Source organism: Typopeltis vanoorti, chromosome 25, assembly GCF_054136105.1.
Source record: "Typopeltis vanoorti isolate ZY-2024b chromosome 25, IOZ_Tvanoo_1.0, whole genome shotgun sequence".
NCBI lineage: Eukaryota > Metazoa > Arthropoda > Arachnida > Uropygi > Thelyphonidae > Typopeltis > Typopeltis vanoorti.
This window is the reverse complement of record NC_143573.1, coordinates 11,979,198-11,999,618: the sequence shown is the minus strand read 5'-3', so window position 1 is coordinate 11,999,618 and position 20,421 is coordinate 11,979,198. Positions and strand designations below refer to the sequence as shown.

Here is a 20,421-nt window from a genome sequence, read left to right as displayed (position 1 = left end):
GCACCATGGCTGTTTGTTCCTTACAGTATGGTGTCTGTTGAATTCTTTCAAACCAGTGCGTCATATTTACTTTGCTCATCGGAATAGTAATATTTTAAAAACATTAATCTTGTTGTATTAGCGCTTATTACCTGATATTTGATATGGATGTTTTCTCCCTTTCCCCAATCAATTATATACCGTTGCTGCTGTTGGTTATTTTTTCTTTGTGATCTCTCGTGTCCAAGGACCAAAATGTCATACCTTCTCAGTGCTAAAATTTGGGTTAGAATTTCAAATGTTTTATATGAAATGTTACGAGAGTTTACTGAAATCAATATTTCAACTCTTGATGCTCGAATAATCCTTCCATTCTCAGCGCTAAAAAGAACTCCAATTAGCTAGTGCCGAATTTCACTAGCTAATATACTTTTATGCATGATATTGCAAGGACAATGTCCGATAATATCACCTTGAAGGATATCGATACGAATATTCAGAAGAGAAAAGATTCCAAATTCAACACAATTTTTGAAACATACCGAAATATACTTGACTCAGCATGTTATAAAATTAAACATTGAGAAGGTTCTGATCTCCAAAATCTCAGCATACAAGTATTTATGGTTTTAGAACATAATGTGGGAAGGGCAAGTGAGAATTACAGTGATAATTAGTGAACAAAATGATTAGGCTTCTGTACACATTGAAAAATTTACCTCTACAAAATAGAGGTTTAAAATATTAAATCTACTCTTTGAATTTTTTTCGTGCTCCAGTAATCTATATATATTAATCGTGATAATTGCAGTCTTATTTTAAGTATGTTAATTCATCTCTAGAGTAATAGGAGCGAATCCGTTGTTTCGAAATGGCGTTCGAATTAACCGAACAAAGAAATTATCGACTATACAATTTGAAAATCAACTTACCTTGGTTTTTTCCCTGCAATTGCAATCACAGCATCGGTTATTACTGCTGGGATATAGTGGTCAAACAACTGGCATATGGCATTTGTAAAGTGAAATTTCTTTATACTTCCACCAGGATAACGATACACTTCAGAACTTGGATATAATGCAGCAAACGGTTTGCTTCTCTCTAGATACTCACTCCATGTTAACTTATTTAAGGTTCCGGAAGCGCAGTTGTACACCATAATTCCTTTTGGCCTGGATGAGATGGATTAAGTCAGTACTTTTCACAGATACGAGTTTCTAATAACAGTCTAGCAATAAAATTTGATAGTATAAAAAGAAAAACTGTATATCATACTGGTTGAAGGTGACTGAACACCATTGTGTTACAGCAATAATAATATTCATTCACATTGGTATGCAAAGTCTTTCAAGCTGATGTGCTAAAAATGTTTTTTTTTTTTTTTTATCCTATTGATTTTTGTATCCCGTTAAACTGAATGGAGTGCTAAGGTAGCATAAGCACTTAATTATACACTGAATCTAAAGCAATATTTTCTATTTAGCGAAGAAAGGCGATGGCATCCAAATCGCCGTATTTGATTGAAGAATTTAACCAAAGGGAATTTGTCCAGTGTAGAATCCACTGCGGAATGCATGCTTTTCCGAGAGTGGCTGGAGTTTAGTTTGAGAGCGGTAGTAGTAGGAAAGTGTGCCGAAAGTGTCATGAAAGCGAGTATCTGAAGTGTATCTCAGGTCGCGAGATTGACGTGGTGGATGAAAGTCAGAATGCGACAGAAAATTGTGAATGTGTGATAGAAAATTGTTATAACGCCGGACAGCATTGAGAGTGAGTTCAAAAGTGACACAATTGATGGTGAAAGTATAGGGCGAGAGAATGGATTGACTGATAAAAAAAAAAACAACAACGAAGAGTTAGCTGCAATGAGAGAGATGTGAGAGCTCTTGCGCGGAGTGATATATAGGGCGAAGTAACAACTGGAGCGATTACAAATATGTCTACCGAGTGGATCAGCTAACAAAAGAAGCAAGTGCGTGATAAGATAAATGAGATCATGATCGGGAGTGAAAGAAAAATTAAGGAGCGAGTGTCGTATGGTGATTCAGTAGTAAAAGGTGTAATAGATTAGAGTTTGACAAAATCGTGCTTTCCCGGTGCGAAAATTAATAATGTAAGTGAGGCTATTAGAGGACAGAAGCATAATGTGAAAGAAATGATAGTAGTGGCTGGAATGAATGATTTAAAAGATGAAAAATTTGCTACGAGAGAGGACGCGAAAGATTTACTAGCGGTAGCAAAAGGAAAGAATGAGAAAGTTAAGATAGTTAGTCTGTTACCGTGGTATGACAGAGTAGAATTGAGGAAGGCTGTAATTGCGAATGGCTCTATGTGTAGGTTATGCAGGAGTGGTGTGGAGTTTGGAGCGAGTTTGACGGGCGAATGGACTTATACAAGAATGGTTTGCATCTGAATGGATTTGGTGTTCGGAGAGTGGAAAAATTGTTGCTGAATGAAGTGAAAGTGGATGTGCAGAATCAGGGAAACTAGATCTTTTAGGGAGAGTGGGGATGCTATTAAGTGGACATGCAGACATCAGTGAGGCAATCGAATGTAATAATTTGTATATTATGCCTAAGTTAGGGCGAAGGATAACAAACCAAAATGGGATGGTAAGGTATCAAAATAAGGGTAGGGCTAAGGGACTTCTGCACTTTATGTACCCTAATGACAAGAGTATTCGGAATAAACAAGAAGAATTTTTGCCTTTGTTCTTCCTGGCCACAGGTTATTGGCATTAGTGCGACATGGCTAACAGAAGATGATATAGTTAGTGAGACAGAATGTGAGGGGTATAGTGTGCTCAGGAAAGACAGAAAAAGAATGGGAGTGTTATTCATGATAACTGATGAACTGCAGCCAAGGAGAATAGAAGTTGAACCACAGGATAGTGAATAGAGCACAATTGAGGCTATGTGGTGTGAGCTCGAGGCCAGCAGAACAAAATATAGAATTGGGTGCTGCTATAGACCAGGTGATGGAATAAATGGAGATAGTATGCAAATAGACTCAATGAGTGGAAGACGGGTAGTTAAGGGGAATTTCACTATGGTAACATTGATTGAAAGGAGGAGAGGACACGTGGGAGAAGGATTTTATGCATAATATATATTTTATGCAGTTACTAAGGGATAACTACCTGAGACAGCATTTAATGGAATATGCTTGACATGTTAATTGCATCTGAGAATTTAACAGTAATGAATATGACCACGTTGCCACCAATTGGTGACAACGTGGTCATATTCATTATGGTCATATTCACAAGCTTAGGATATTGCTTGGTTCAGTGCCATGGCATGTTAAACTGCAAGAGCTGGATGTTGATAGTGCATGGGAAGTGGTTAAGGAGCGTTTGTGGGAGGTAATAGCTGACTGCATACCTAGAGTCCGGAGAGTAAATCAAGTGGGAGTTAAATGGATAAATAACACCATTAAGCTTGAACTGCAAAACAAGAAAGAATTGTGGATGAAATTTAAGGAGAAAGGTTACTTGCAGGCACACGAACAGTACAAAGCACAGGCCAGAAGGGTAACCAGTGTGGTAAGAAAAGCAAACGCAGATTATGAAAGGAAATCAGCAATGCAGGCTAAAGTGAATCCCAAACAGTTCTTTCGATATGCTGCGAGTAAAAGAAAAACGTATACGGCAAAATGATTCTAAGGAATGCCGATGGCAGGGAGGTCATTGAATCAGCTGAAATAGTAGAATTACTAAGCGAACACTTTCAAGAGTATATCATCCAGGCTGTGATATTGCAGGAATGAGAGAACGAATGGTTGATACAGGAATTGAAGTGAATGAAATGGAAGTGAATAGTATATTACAGAACCTTAATGTAAATACATCTGTGGGATTGGATGGTATACCGCTGGAGTCTTACGTGAAGCGTCAGAAGAATTGTCAGTTCCCTGTACCATTTTGTTTAATTGAAGTCTCAGCTCTGGGTTAGTCCTGATGGTGGGGGTGGAAAGAGGGGAAAATAGTTCCACTGCATAAAGGAGGTTCCAAGACTGCTGTTGCAAATTACCGACCGATCAGCATATCAGGAATCGTTGTCAAGGTTTGGAGATATTAGTCAAGAGCAAAATACAGGAATGAGGACATCATGGTTTTGTGAAGGGTAGTGCCTCAGTGACTTGCTCACGTTTTATAACACAGTGACGGCTGAGCTAGATAAGGGTAATGGGTTTATAGTGATACTGCTGGACTTTGCTAAGATCTTTGACAGAATATTACATGGAATTCTAATCAGTAAACTGCAGCAAATGGGGATGGTTATAGGGTTCGTGAGATGGAGAGGAGGGTGATTGACGGAGAGATATCAGAGAATAATTTATTCAGGAGTGGAGTCCAAAAGAAGGCCTGTTACTAGTAGTGTGGTGCAGGGTTCTGTTCTTGGACCACTGCTATTTATTTTGTTCATTAACGATGTAGGGAAGGGTCTAAGAGGAACAATTTCTTTATTTGCTGATGACGCAAAGTTGGGTTGAGCAATAATGAATGCACATGATGTCAAAATTTTGCAGGATGATTTGGATAGATTGGCAGTGTGGGCTAATGAGAATGGATGTCAGTTTAATGTAGCTAAGTGCAAGATTATGCATTTTGGGGTGAAAAAATTACCACATTGGTGAAACTCTACTCCAGGAGATTGACGAGGCCAGGGATTTGGGAGTGTTGGTGGATAGGGAGTTGAAGTTTAGGGGCACATAGCAAAAGTGGCTAAATCAGCTCATCAGATGACTTGGTTACTAATGAATACTTTGACGAGCAGATAAGATAAGTAAATTATTGTTCCTCTTTATCGAGCCTTGATAAGACCCCATCTTGACTACTGTGCCCAGATCTGGGCCCCTTGGTTTCTTCTTGATGGGGTAGAGAGGATCCAGAGGCGAGTGACTAAGATGATATGTGGTCTATGGAATGAACCTTACGAGAACAGGTTCAAGATCTGTGGGTTACAGAAATTGGTTGATAGGCCGAAAAGGGGTGATATAATTGAGATATTCAAATTACTGAAGGGTTTTTACAAGATCAATTCATAGGAAATTTTTCAGAACAGAACTAGGGGCGTCCATGGAAACTGAGCAAGAGTGTAGTTAGCAAGGGTGTCAGAACTAGGTTTTTTTACTTGGAGAGTGGTGAATGATTGGAATAAGCTGCCAGAGTCTGTTGTGGGTACCATGACTGTGAATGAGTTCAAAGCAAAGTATGATAGATACTGAGCAAATGTCGAATAGTTGTCCTTGATTTGTTTAGGGCCTTCCTCGATGAGTCTAAAAACTCATTGGAGTTGCCCGTAATAATAATAATTTACAGTAAGAGTGACAGTAGGAGTAGCGAAAATATGTGAATGTTGCTTAAAACGATCATGGAATATGGAATTCATAAAAATATGAAAGAAAGTACAGCATAATTAAATTGGAACGTTTATGTGGGAGATTTTAAAAATTCTGCTCCAAGTACATATGTCCTGAGCATATTTAGAAATTTTCCAATTTTAATTTTGGGGTCCGACAGGAATTAAAATCTAACCCAAGTTTTCCTTTGCTATTATGCACACAACGTTTGAACGTGACGCTTCCGAAATAACTTTATTAAAAAAAAATCTTAGTTATCTAGGCGAAAATATCTGGAAAAACTCCAATAAAGACATTTTTAACGTCAATGAAATAACTGATGATACGAGTACCAAATTTAAATACAATAACATGTGCGTGAACGTAAGAAAATGTAATTCATGTTTACGGGAATATTGACTTAGTTTTTTAAATTCCACCCGTGACATTCTGATTTCTATGCTAACTATTATAAGTAGCAAGCATAAAACTAGGATACATTTCACAGAACGTTGCACTAAAAAAGGATCAACACTGAAGTATATCTTGAATAATTTGATGTCTAAGTAAATTATGGGAGTCAGCTGGGTGTGATACAATTTTCAATGAAATTTGTGTACCTTTATAAGTTCGCCCACAGATTCGAGACCCTTCGACACATGTCACATAAAGGAGAATCCATTTCGATAATAGGGTAATCAATCCGTCTTCTGGGATGAGTTTGTTTATTATTACAGGTCGGAAATTTTAGCTTTTCTTTTACGAACTTTGTATTTTTTAAAGTGTAACTATTTTGCTCGTATAACAGTTGGAAAAATGTACGTAGAGTATTAACAAAATTAAAAAAAAAGGTATAGCATAAAACAAAAAATAATTATACAGAAAAACAGACTTTTTCAAATGAACTTAGATATTCTGAACTTACAGTTGAGAGAACTTAGACACTTTAATGTCCTAAACCGATGAATTATTTATGACTTGTTGCGACTCTCTTAACAAACCCATGCAAAAAAAAATGTAGGAAAAACATACCATTATCAAATCCTTTTAATCTCCATAGTCATCTGAATCGGTGTCCGAATCGCCATCACTTTCACTTAAACTAATCACCAAAGATTCGCATAATTCTTCGATAATTCCGTCTCTGTCCCAATACATATTTTCCAATGAGGTGACAAGAGAGTAATATTTTCCCCATGTTTGAATTGCAATGCTTTCAATCGCCTGTTCTGAAAGCTTAAAAAGTTTCGACATATCAGTATCCTCCCCAGTTACGTTGCGATGGCGAATGAAACTTTTCACTTCTGCCCAAACATACTCAATAGCATTAATATAGCAATGTAATATTAATATACTATATTGCATTAATATAGCAATAGAATTAAAACTACTCAGTAGCATTAAAACTGTATCCGATTTCATTAAGTATTTTCCTTAAAGTTTCTCTTTTCCAAGGGAAATTAACTTTTTCTTTAAGCACAGGAATCAGTTTCGGAACAGTTGGCACTCTTTTCTCGATCACGTGAAATTTGTGAATAGTTCTTATAAGGAGATTTTTAGGAGATTTAAATTTTGACTTACCTTCACCTTTTGATTCCCTACGAATTCTTTTAACAGTCGACCCAGATACGCCCGCAATTGCACTTGCAAATTGTTTTATGACTTGAGAATGGGGAACAAGGAGACTGCCTTTTAACGATTTTTATTCGCAGAATGTCAGCACATTTTTCAATATTCTTTTGCAAGAGCTACTGAAACGTTTAACAACACAAGTTGTTGACTGTACTGGATCCATTATACAAATTAATAATAAAAAAATGAAAAAAAGGCGACAACAAAAATCAAGCTACTAGAAGTACAGCGACAGACAAGAAATCAAGTGATTTCGCTTGTTGGCGACCAATTCGTACATCATTTCTTTCTCCCCTTCAGCATGAATCGACTATTCTTGGCAAAACGCCAAGCAGAGATCTACAAACGGTGGGCGTAGATATGCCTATATGGTATTGACGTAACTTCTATGGGTATGACAAAGTTACGCAACAAACACAGGTCTGATAAACGAGCAGTTAAGTGTGATATATACAGTATTTGATCGATAACTAGCGTAAATATTAATAAGATGCACAGGTTAATCCGTGGAGCTTTTATCTGTATGTATGTAAAAAATGCAAAGAATAGAGACGGATTAACGTATTAACACGTTAATCCGTCAGCTTGGCAATGAACGTGTTAACACGTTCATTGCCAAGCTGATGGAATTTCGTGTGGTAGCCAATTTTTTTTACTTGATAGCGACGTCCACGCGATAACGCGTGATCGACCACCCGGTAAGAATTGAACCCGATATTGAACCAGCATCGAGTGTTTTGACGAGTTCATGTTGAAAAGGAAAAGAAAATTCTTTTCACTAAGGTAAATTCAGTACACCAGTAAGGTGTACTATCATAACAGATCTAATTATTAAAATTATTGGCATAGCGAGCTGATGTCTACAGGACAGGATTACTTAAAAACAACACCTTTTTGCTAGAGACCATAGATGTGCGCTTTGGGCGAGTTTTCTTTATGTATAATAATACCAATATGTATCATATTGCTTAATTGAAAACATCAAGCATATTAAATGAAGTAATAAGTTTTCTATGTTTCAGTGATGTAGTGGCTTTAAGTGTCAAATAAGGTTTTTCTTTCAAGGAAGAGGCCATCATATGAATAGGTGATTTTTTTATCGATTCCAAACAAATTACGCGTGAATCCCTGTTCAAAGAAAGGTTGTTAATCTACTATCGCGTGATTGTTTCACGGTTAGATAATCAGAAAAAAGGATAGAATAAATTATGAACTTTTTCAAGTAGTTAATAAGCAGGATGTCCTACCAGACAACGAAAAATAGTTTAAAGTTAGAGATTTATGGCAATAGTTTATGTGATTCAGCATGCGATTGGCATAGTCTGTTGAAGGATTATGTAAAAAAGTGCAAATGATTACATTGTTCAGACATTTTGTTCTTTATAGACACGTATTTCCTAATGAATTTCCAGCGCTAGAATGATCACCATGAAAGAGTTATTCCAGATTTACCATAGAAATTGTTACGGTTGTGCAACTCATTTTCTGAAATGAATCGGCGAGAAACAGGGCGAGACATCTAAGATCAATTTGTCATTCACAATAGGGGAAATTGTGTTGTTCATCGCATCTCCGATGTGCAATAAATTACTTCACAACTGTTCTGTCCAGTTCACTGAATTGTATTAGTGTCAGTATCCACATTTAGCTGACTTTTCTCTGAACAATATTGCAGAGATTTCAAATGCTGCTTCAAGTAGATTACTCTCGAGCAGAGTTATATGTGCCGTTTTCATATAGCCTCGAAACTTCCTCAAACAGCATGTGATACAAGGAACTCGAAAAGTCAGTGTTAAATATGATTACTGACAGGGGATTGTAGTTAATTATTCTGCCTTCGGTTGGTGACGGTGATCAAGAAGTACTCGCTTGGGAACTGAGTAAGTTTATGAAACTTCGTTTCAGGAAGAGTTACGTGCTGAACTACAAAGCAGCAAATTATGATTATCTGAGGAGTATGCCGGGTTCTGCGCCATTCTATCAATTGCTGGATGGAAAACTTCTTAAAAAAGATACTTCCATGATACAATATCCAAATTGTGTCCCAAGAGTTCGAAGAACAAACAGGTGGGAGAAAAATGGATGTGTAACCTAATTAAGCAAGGGGTTTGCAAGAAGAATATAACATGAAAGAAAAACAGCGTGCATAAGGATGTCCATTATGAAAATTATAAGCAGCAGACTAGAACAGTCGCAATTGTACGAAAAGCTAAGTGAGTATGAAAAGAGACTAACTCTGCAAGCTGAAGACAACCCAAAGTAATTCTATCGTTATACTGCTGAGTTAAGAGATTAAATATGAAAGAACTACTAGATGCAGATGATATACGGGTGACTGATGCAGAGGAGATTGCTCAATCTCATGAGTGCCATTTTGCTAAAACCATCCACCTGGTATGCAGCACTGAAATCTCCATTGTATGAGGACTAGGTATTAGAGCTGTTGCACAAACTGAATATGAATTCTGCAATAGGGACTGATAGGATATCTGCGCGAGTGCTAAGTGTTCAGCTGAAATGGCTATTCCGTTGACCAGGCTATCTAACTCGAATCTCAGAACAGGGAAGATTCCAGATAAGTGTGAAAGAGTATGGTAATATCATTGCATAAATGTGGTGCAAAGACTGGTGTACCCAATATCAACTTAGTATCTATAGAGTGGTGAAAAGCTTCGTAAAAGTTGGTTAGGACTTGCATATAGAAATGGGTTGACAGAGAATTATACGTTGTCACTAAACGAAGCTCATTTGAGCAACTTGTTTGCGTCCTATAATAGTTATCGGTATATTAAACAAAGGGAATGGATACACCATGATACTTTTTCATACTTTTTATTTTTCATGATACATGAATTTTGGTAAGGCTTTTGACAGAATAGAGCATGGAAGACTTGCGTAAATTGGAGAATATGGGATTGGATTATAACCTATTGTCATGTCTAAGAGGAAGGCTGACAGATATCAAAGTCGTATATGGGTGGAGGGGGGGTTGAATCTGGTAATTAGGAGCGCGCTGATGTGTAGTTCTTGTAGAATGATTTGAACAAGCGGGAATTATGAGCACACGAGAATGGCTATCAGTTCAATGTCAGCACATGTCAAGTCATGCACTTTGGTGTGGCGAGATGACATTGAATATCTCGCCACACCAAAGTGCATGACTTGACATGTACTGACATTGAACTGATAGCCATTCTCATGTTATATGCTAGAAGAAACTGATCTGGCTAGGAATCTTGGAGTCTTAGTAGACAGGAAGTTGAAGTCTAATTGCCGTATAGTAAAGAATGCAAATATAACTTAGAGGATAACTGCAATGCTGAAACAAACCGACATGTAAGTATGTTATTTTTGCCTCTTTATAAGACCTCACTTGGATTATTGTGCACAGGCCTGCTTTCCTGATGTTTCTAGTGATTTTGGTAGTGGAAAGAATGCAAAGTAGACTTAATATCAGGATTGTGGAATACTGATTATGAAAACAGATCGAGAATTTTGCCCACATTAGTAAATAAATGAGAAAAATAAGTGATATGATTCAGACTTAAACTTTGAAAGGATTTCAGTAAATGGAAATTTATTTTATGGAGTCGGGAAAGGACACGAGAGCATCCTTGAAAGTTGAGAATGAATGCCGTCAATGGGGTGAGGGTTAAATTTTTCCTCGGAGTACCGCGTGATTCGAATGCATTGCCATTGCATGTTGTGTGGATTCAAGGACAGGTAAGGCAGCAGTACGGATAACATTTGGCCTCTCTCGAGCAGTCACCGACTCCCTGGAGGTCTTAATTCCCTATTTATCGCAAAACCGAGTCATGAGACTAGACACCTCATTTCGTTCCATACACGTTTGTGGTGCCAATATATCCGAACCAGAAACAAATCAACAAAACTATAAATTGATTGTTTAAATGGGTGTTAAGAATAACTGTTTACATCGCGTTAATGCAATGAATGCTATGGGGCAAGTATATATTTTAAATTCCACATGTTATCACTTAATGTAGAATGAAACCCACGTTACTTCAGCATGTCAGGTAAGTCAAATTTTATAAGCCCTTAAAAACTTAAAGATGGAGCTTAAGTTGTCCACTATTAAAATTTCCAGGTTTTCTTTAAATTATTATTACGTGACACCTCCAAGGTCTCATCGCGGGAGGACACTACCCACAACGCTAGCTACCTCTCATCACTACTACCAACATTTGTCTATAAATTGCGCGTGTTCTGAAAGCCGATTTGCCTGTATGTTGGGTGAAAAACTCGAGTTATGAGATTTTTTCCATTTGAAGGCGAGTTAGCCTTCAAATAATAATAAAAATAAAGATTCCTCTGGTAAACGACAATTTAGGTCTTTTCCAATCGCAGTATACCGTTTTCCTTCCAATTGCGCTACGGCGGCGCATAACTAAATGGTCTAACGCATTCCAACTTCAAATCAGCGAAGTTCATTGAAGCAATCCAAATGAATATTTTTAGCAAACCAAAGTCACTTACGACGATGAGAAATGACACAGTTTTATGTCTTTTGAAGATGATTTCTTCAAAGTATGTAGAATAAATAGCTAAGGACAATTTCAGACATCGAAGTTGTTGATAAATGGTTCGCAAGTAGCCAAATCGTCTGTTGTCTATCGCAACTGCATATTAGTGAAGTAAGCATGCCGAGGAGCTTTTAGATCTCGTTTCCTTGAATATCTCGCATAGTTTTTTTTTTTTTTTTTTAATTGAACCAAAAATTAGATTATGGCTCATTTATGACACTGAACAGTTTTGTCTCTCATTCGAATAAATTAAAATAAACTGAGAAATATGTAGGCATTCGCATTCCCTTGAAATGAAAATTTCGATTGAACATTTCTTGAACTTAAAATAATTACCTCTCAACTCCAATCTTCCATCCAACTGCTATGAGAAGATTAACTACGACATCAACAGGTACGATATCGACAGTCTTTTCTCCATGGATGACACATGTCCGTAGCACACCTTTGAGAGCCTTAAAGAAACAACCAAGAATTCAACTACGATCTTTTTTTTGGCGTACATTAATATTTAAGAGAAAAATAGATTTTATTCATTATAACAAAGAATATGTAATATGTTTCGATTTTTATGGCGTAAACACAAAAGTCATACTGCGCCAGGACACAAGTCACACATGGCAATTGGTTAGGACAATCAAACATCCATGCTCTTAGCGGGATTCGAACTTGCTGCAGAGCGAAGCGAATACGCTGAACAACTTGGACAACCAGGCCGAGGAGTATATAATGTGTATTGAGTATGAATATTAATAACTTTTTTTTTTAATGGCCTAAAAACCTTAACTCCAAAAATGATTCGCAGTTAGGAAAATTACAGTTATAATTGTATTATAATATTTTATCTTCGAAATGTTGGGCTCTTAAGAATTAAATATTGCTTATATCTCAAAACTTCTTGTTATTAAATTGATGGGGAGAATGCCATTTAAAAAAAAATAGATTTAAAAAATTTTAAAATCTAGATTTCGTTGGATTTACGTGTAACTATGGAATGATTAGAGCACAGCCTTTGGATCGGTCCTCAGTTTCACTTTTAGATCATTTTCTACAATTCCAGTATCTTACTGTTTTCAGGCATCTAGTTCCTGGAAATATTCTAACTACTGTGAGAAACTGAACCGCAACATGATTCACATGCGTAGGCAATACTGGCACTATCCCCAATGTATATTCTGGTTGGCAGGTTTGTGGTCCTCGCTGTAAGAATGAGAAACGATTTCGAGTGTTTCATTTTTTTTTTTTACTGATGCCAATTACTGTTAAATAAAATTACGAAGGCCAACTCTCCCACCCTATTGAAGTATCATATAAAGTTTATTTAATCGACCAAGTAGTTACCTTATCTTCATAGTATGTTGTCGATTCTAATCTTACCGCGAGCATAGTTTGTTTACCGATGTAGACGATATTTTCATCCCAGTGTGCGACACCACTAGTCTGCTAATTGGAGACATGACGTGACTTGAAAAGCTCCATGTTTGGTCTCTAGAGTGGTGTTTCTGGGTTATCAGGTCAATCCACTTAAGGTATTAATGCACTATAGGTTTCCCCTATGAAAAATAGTAAGAGATTAACTTTCAGCCTTCAATACTAGTTCATAATGAACACTTGATCTGCACAATCCATCCAACCACTATTGTCACTTGTCCTGTCCTTTCTGATAATATTTTATCTTCCATGCGTACAGACTACCTTACTTCTATTCTTAACTCGTCTTTCATCCTAGTAAGGTGCATGCATAACACGAACGCATCTTCAGACGACATTTCTGATGTAGTTCAGTATGAGAATTTCTTGCTATACTTCTTTAAACAGTGATCCCAAAAGCAAGTTGAGGGAAAAGAGCATTGAAGTTTGCTGGGAGATGAGGGCGTTAGCAATTTTAAATGAGATTTACATGTTAATTTAGCAAGTTTTTTGTAAATGTTTTAAGCAAGTTTCTAAAACTGACAGTCGAACTATTGGATAACATCAACGGTACAGCACTATTTAAGTAGAAGGTCGCAGGGTCAGTTCAGCAAGTCAACAACACAGGCTATTAGAGGAGTAACAGTCCTCGAACTTTCTGAAACTTGCCTTTTTTCCCGCCGGAAATACTAAACTAATGCCAACAAAGGTTCTCTATCATAAACAAGCGACCATAATACTTAAATACTAGGGAAAGATCTTTAAATGATAAAATTTAGTAACAGTAATCTTTATCACCAATCAAAAAATTTCACACATGCAAAAATGTAAATACTTACTGCTATCAACATCGCTACAGGTCCATTCATAGAGTCGCCCCATCCCTGAAAACAAGAAAAAAGTTAAGCGTCATTTTGCTTTCCAAGGTGGCAGTATAATACAGTATTAAGGTTACTGAAATTCTATTGTTAAAGACAGCGTTCAACATGCTAATGAGTGATCCCCGATGTTCAAACTGAAGATCTTTATCTACAGAAGTAGAACATGCCTTGAATTAACTATTCTTCAGTTAGGATAAGATGATCTACGTGGTTACAAGTCTGGACTAGGGAAGTCACGCACATTCTGGGACCTCTTGGCTTCCACTGACAATAAACCATTCATACTAATAAGGGTTATTAAGTATGGATGACCTCAACTGTTTTTCTGGAAGATAACCAAGGCTATAATACTGTGTTAATTGCGCGCATTTTCCGGCCGGTTTGTTCTGCAAGAGAATATGAGCCGAAATCCATCTCCGTATGAGGTCGGCTAACTTATATAAAGCTACTTCACATCAAGAGTGAATTTGAGTCAGTCTTTCCAGTCGAAGGGCAAAGTGGAATCGTCCTTGCAATTGCGTAGCAGCGGAAATCAAATGTGTTTGATAGCAGAGGGAATGTATAATGACAGAGGTCATTACCAGCTTCGTCATTTTTAACTGAGCCAAGAATGTTTCAGAAACAACCCTCGAACATCTTGAGAACTCGACAATATGTTGGATCAGATGAATTGCATACAGTTAAAACCTAATGACAAAGTTAGCTGACGACAAAGGAAGTATATGTATTAAAGTATAGCTCTTATAAGTTGGAAATTAGTAGTCAAAATGTTTTTGTTAATCACCAATTTGACTTACCGGATAAGGTTCTTTCCACGAGCTGCTGACAATGCTTGGCCGTACAATAGCCACAGATAATTCGCCTCGCTCTTGTTCTACTAGGGTCTCCGCAAGAGCTTTCGAAAAGGTATAAGTATTAGGCCTTCCCTCCAAAAGTTTTGGTGTTATTTCTTCTAAAACATCTTCCTTTATCCAGCTATAGAGAAATTCAAAACTGTATTTCAATATGATAAATGCTCTGATTCAACGTTTAAACTGAGTCGGTAGAGTAAACTTTGCACGAATTTAAAAATTTAATTCGGTGTTCGTCTTAACAATTTAAGCTTTGTGACCAATCAGCTTAACTTAAAATCGTATCATTCTTAAATAGAAAGTTTAAAACGAATTTGTCATTTCGCTATAAATCTATAGCAACTAAAATACTTTTAACTATTATAAACCACACATTCAAAGCTATAATAAAAATCTGGATTTTTTTTTTAAAGCCAATGAAAAATATTTCAAAATTTAATACGTGCATTGAAAATCCACTAATTGCATGATAGTTTGATGATAGATTGCATGATATCCACTAATTTATGACAGGTCATAAATCAAATGCAATAGACAGCATTTGATTTATGACCTGTATGGATAGGGAAGTCATTTTACGTTTTTACAAGGACTTGATCTTACCTGTTATTGTGCTCGGATTTGGTCTCCGAAGCGATGAGGCTGCGGAGAAGGTGGAAAGTTACAAAGTGGATCCTGGGATTATGGAATGTAGAGCGATCATGTAGTATATGGATCGCAAACGCGGGTAAATGGAGGAAGAGCGATATAAAAGATTAAATTTCGGAAGGAGTTATATAGGATACCAATAGCTTTCTTTTTCATGTTTTGGAGGGTAAAAATAGGTCATCCGTGGAAATTGAGAACAGGTAAGGAGCAAGAGCTAGATTTCCCTCTCGGAGCACTGCAATTGGAATGGCTTGCTTTTAATCTAGTGAGAAGGTAGTGTGAATAAAAAAGTAAGTGTCGGCACTGTCGGTGCCAGGTTATTTTGAGCCCTAGGCAAAGTTTACAAGTGCGCCCCTTATTGGATATTTTTTTAAATGAAATTTTAAATATAAAAAGTTAATTATTTTGGCATGCTTTATTAATAATATACAAAATGTATAATATATGAAAATCAAATTTTTCTTGCCTTCAATTTTACAAAATTTTGCGCCCCTTCATGGCTCGCGCCCTAGGCGGTTGCATAGTTTGCATAAATGGTAACGCCGGCCCTGAGTATGGGTGATGTGGCCTTCCTCGACGAGATTCTGATTTTCTGGAGGTCTTTGATAAATGTACTTGTAGAAAGACAGTAACGTTTGTATCCCTCCTTGCTATAAATAAAGGTCTAATTTTTCAAGCTCTCTATTCGGGGTCCCGGAAAACATTATGCTTTGGATATTTCAAAATCTGCTTACCCTGAAGATATTCTCATCGATTTAGAAGGTATTCCGTTATACATTTCAAAAATATAAATAAAACTGGCAATTATAAATAATGCTGACAATCAGTGAAGAAGGGTTATACACAAGTCTATTAGTGTGTTACATGTATAGAGCAATCTACATTATACATTTTAACTTACAAATGGTAATAGTTGTTAATACTAGTAATATTAACAGGATAAATAAGAATATTCATTTAGTTCATCAGTGAAATACTAATGTTGCATCAAGACTCTCCCCCCCCATAGTGGGGGAGTCTTGATGAGATTAATATCAGTATGCTAATCGCATAACAAAACAAAACCGCGTGATGGAGTACTTTTAAGCATTGAAGAGTAGTTAAAATTATTTCGATTCCTTTTTTTCGGCTGGGTGTTAAGGAAATTAATGCCTATGGTACTTTTCTTACGCCAACCCACTTTCGAAAGCGAAATGTCTCAGGTGTATAAATATTATCGAAGTAAAATTAACATATATTTTGTTATAAAAATTTGTCAGTGCAGCATTTTTAAGATGCTTATACTATTAATGAATAATTCTTCACTCCAATATGCTATAACGTGTAGGGGTGGAGATTACCATAAACAGTCTTTATTTGATACGAATTCAAAATAGAATAATCAGAGCTATAATCAAAGGGGTGCTTAAGGGTCAAAGCTGTATAACTAAGAGGAGACCTCCACATAGCCTTTAAAGGAATGCGGAGAACCGACCAGGGCTTCTGACCTAATGTCCAATCCTCACCTTCTCGTGAACACCCTGTTGGGTATCTACTTGGATACTGAACGGACGAGGATGGGCTGGCAATTTGGGATTTAGCCGACCAAATTGTATTCTTATTGGTTAAACCAAAATAAGAATGATTGTACAACATGACAAAATTTCATGCCGGCTGGGGCGTCGCCCGGTTGAGCAAGGCCCCCGTTGTTTTCGCCAGGGAACCAGGGCGAACAGCGAAAAGTCAGCTACTGGAACAAATCTGAAAATAAACCCCAACTCAACATCACCAGAGTTAAAGATCGGTACTATCAACGTAAGAAGCCTGAATGGCAAAGAAATGGAGCTAGCTGAGGAATTAGATAAGTACCAGATCGACATAATAGGGGTGACTGAAACAAAAAAGACCAAAACTGGTGAGATCTTTGAGCAATAAATACAAAATGTTATATTCAGGCAATGACAATCAAGGAAAAGGAGTAGCCTTAGTATTCAACACAAAATACGAAGCTAATCTTCTTGAATGGCAGTCCGTCTCGAGCAGAGTAATGTGGACAAATATGAGAATGGGGAACTGGACAATGAGACTTATTTTTGCCTATGGTCCCACAGAAGGTTCTACTAAGCTAGAAGTGGAGGAACTTTTTGAGGCTTTAGAAAAAGCAACTGACACAATGAAAAATGAAAAGTTGGTCCTTGTTGGGGATCTAAATAACAGAGTAGGAAATGATTGTGAGACATACAAAAATATTTTTGGGAAAATTTGGAGAAAAGAGCAAAGCTAATAATAATGGCAAATATCTGTTGGATTTCTGCTCAGGACATGGACTGATTATTACTAACACCATGTTCCAACATACAAATGTGCACAAATTCACATGGAGAGAAGAGGCTAGGAATAAGAAAAGTCTCATTGACTATGTTATTGTTGATAGTGATGTTTTCTCCCTGGTGCAGGACACCAGAGTGTACAGAGGATTTGAAATTGGAAGTGATCACTATTTAGTCTTGAGCAGGATAAAATTGAATTTCATATTGAAAAGAATAACATGTAAGAAAGTTTTAAAGCGAATAAAAGTTGAGCAGCTCTCAGATGTGAGCTGTAGACTAAAATACACAAAAATTATGGATGAAAAAATGAAAGAGTTTGGTTTGAGAACAGGAATCAAACCTTGGAGATTCAGTGGCAAACTCTGAAGAAAACATTGATTGATTCTGCCAGAGAGGCATGTGGTGAGGTTGTCTGTAGGGATAAAAAAATCAGAACTCCCTGGTGGACACAGGAAGTTAAAGAGGCAGTGAAGGAAAAGAAGAAAGCATATCAAAAGTTCCTGGCAAATAAGTCAGCTTTTACTCTTACAGAATACAGAGACAAATGTAAGAAAGCTAAACAGTGTGTAAAACTAGCTAAACAAAAGTCATGGGAGGACTTTGGCAAGAATATAGAAAATAAATATCAAGAAGGTGGCAAAATATTCTGGAGGTTGTTGAAGAAGCTTAGGAATGGAGGAAAGAGTGCTGTAAAAGGAATTAGAGATGATAAAGGTGAAATGAAAACAGGAGAAAAAGATATCCTTGAAGTATGGAGTAATTACTTTGAAAAACTGCTAAATGAAACAAGCAGTGATGACAGCACAGTGGTAAAAAACACTGACCAGGCATGCAGTCAGGAATACATATCCATACTAGAAGTAGAAAAAGCCATCAAAGGCTTGAAATGTGGAAATGCAGCAGAAGTAGATGATATTCGACCAGAAATGCTGAAGTATGGTGGTATAAAAGTCTTACAGTGGCTGCACTGCATAGTTCAGAAATCCTGGACAGAGAGACGAATTCCTGATGATTGGAGTAGAGCTCTCATAGTATATAAAAAGGGAAATAAAACTGAATGTGAGAATTACAGAGGTATATCCCTACTGAGTGTTCCTGGCAAGATCTATGCAAGTATACTTGAGAAACGGTTGAGAAGAATTGTGGAAGAAAAGCTTGGTGAAGAACAAGCTGGATTCAGGCCAAATAGAGGCTGTCAGGATCAGATCTTCACTTTACGACAAATGGTTGAGAAAGCATTGGAATATAACAAAGATCTGTATTTAAGTTTTGTCGATTTGGAAAAGTCATATGACAAGGTGCCAAGAGAGAAGCTATTCAATAAGCTGCAGTTATATGGTGTCAATGGGGCATTATATCAAGCAATACTTAGTCTTTATTTGAGTTGTAAGTCAGCAGTTAGAATTGAAGGAAGAACAGGAAGATGGTTTAATGTTAAATCTGGTGTGAGACAAGGATGTACATTATCCCCTCTGTTATTCATTATCTATATGGATCACATTATGAAGGAAAGTGGTATTAAACATGATATCAAAATTGGAGATGTTAATGTCAGCTCTTTGCTTTATGCGGATGATGTTATACTTCTAAATAAATCCGCTACAAGTCTTCAAGATTCTCTAACTAAATTGAATAGCTGTTGTAATAGATATGGTATGAAGGTCAGAAATAAAAAGACAAAGACAATGAAAATAGGCAGAATCATTGAAAATGTCAACTGTGTTGTGAATTCAGAACCTGTGCAACAAGCAAAACATTTCAGCTATTTAGGCACGATTTTTACAGAAGGTGGTAAATTAAATATAGAAATAGACAACAGAATCAGCAAAGCTGGTATGGTGGGAAGTCACTTGAATACATTTATATGGAATAAGAGAGAAATTAGTAGGAACACTAAATTAGCTGTATACAAGACAGTGTTCAAACCAGTTTTAACTTATGGATCTGAGAGCTGGGTCAGAAGTAAAACACTTGACCAAAGACTAGAGACCACAAATATGAGAGTCCTGAGAAAGATTATAGGCATGAACAGATGGCATCAATGGCAGTATCATATTAAAAACGAGGATATTAGGAAAGAATTTGACATTGTCAGCATCCAGGAATGAATTAGCAGAGCTAATCTCAGGTGGTATGGTCACTTAAACAGAATGGGCGAAGAAAGATTAGCAAAACAAGTGTTCTGCCAGGTTGGCAGCAAAACGCCCCAGAGGAAGACCAAGATATAGTTGGATTGATATGGTACAAAGTGCTTTAGACGATAGAAATATAAGACCTGATAATGTTGGAGTGTTGACAAGTAACAGACTGATTTGGAGGAAAATTGTAGATAGGAAATTAATAATGATGTAATTTTTTTCATGTAGTACTATCATATCCTGTACACCCTTTGAGGGTACATGGCAGGAATTTGATGATGATGATAATCATTGCTAATTTCGCATATTCAACTAGGGACCTATTTGCCATTACGGAAACTATAACTGTAAAGCATATGTTATGAAATAACATCGTAAATATTTATATGTAATGTAGATGATGGTTTACGCTGTGGTCGGAAACTTACTGATAGGTCCCAGAAGGCAAGCAAATATATTTCATAAATCTCGCGTTAATTAGGCAGTTCATTGTAACTGCATGTTGCTAACAAAATCAAGTAACATTAGAATATACGTTTAGAAAAAGATTGAGAGACTGCCTCACTAAATATTTATTTATTCTGAAGGTATTATAGGATACTTCTCTTGCAGTAATATGACTTGAGTACTTTCTGTATTTTACGTGTACCCTCAGTCATTTTATGTTGAGATTGTCGTCCATATTTGCA

The 20,421-nt window shown here is 36.8% G+C and overlaps 1 protein-coding gene across 1 annotated transcript in view; it reads right to left on the bottom strand.

Moving 5' to 3' along the window:
• The window catches only part of LOC150092542 (putative fatty acyl-CoA reductase CG5065), a 65,950-nt gene that overhangs the window by 4,743 nt on the left and 40,786 nt on the right, over positions 1 to 20,421 (bottom strand). Inside the window, exons 8-11 of the mRNA XM_090414230.1 lie at positions 14,584 to 14,761; positions 13,745 to 13,789; positions 11,832 to 11,950; positions 912 to 1,151 (exon numbers count right to left, since the gene is read on the bottom strand). Of these exons, the coding sequence (XP_090270356.1) occupies positions 912 to 1,151; positions 11,832 to 11,950; positions 13,745 to 13,789; positions 14,584 to 14,761 (582 nt within the window). The remainder of the gene's footprint in view (positions 1 to 911; positions 1,152 to 11,831; positions 11,951 to 13,744; positions 13,790 to 14,583; positions 14,762 to 20,421) is intronic.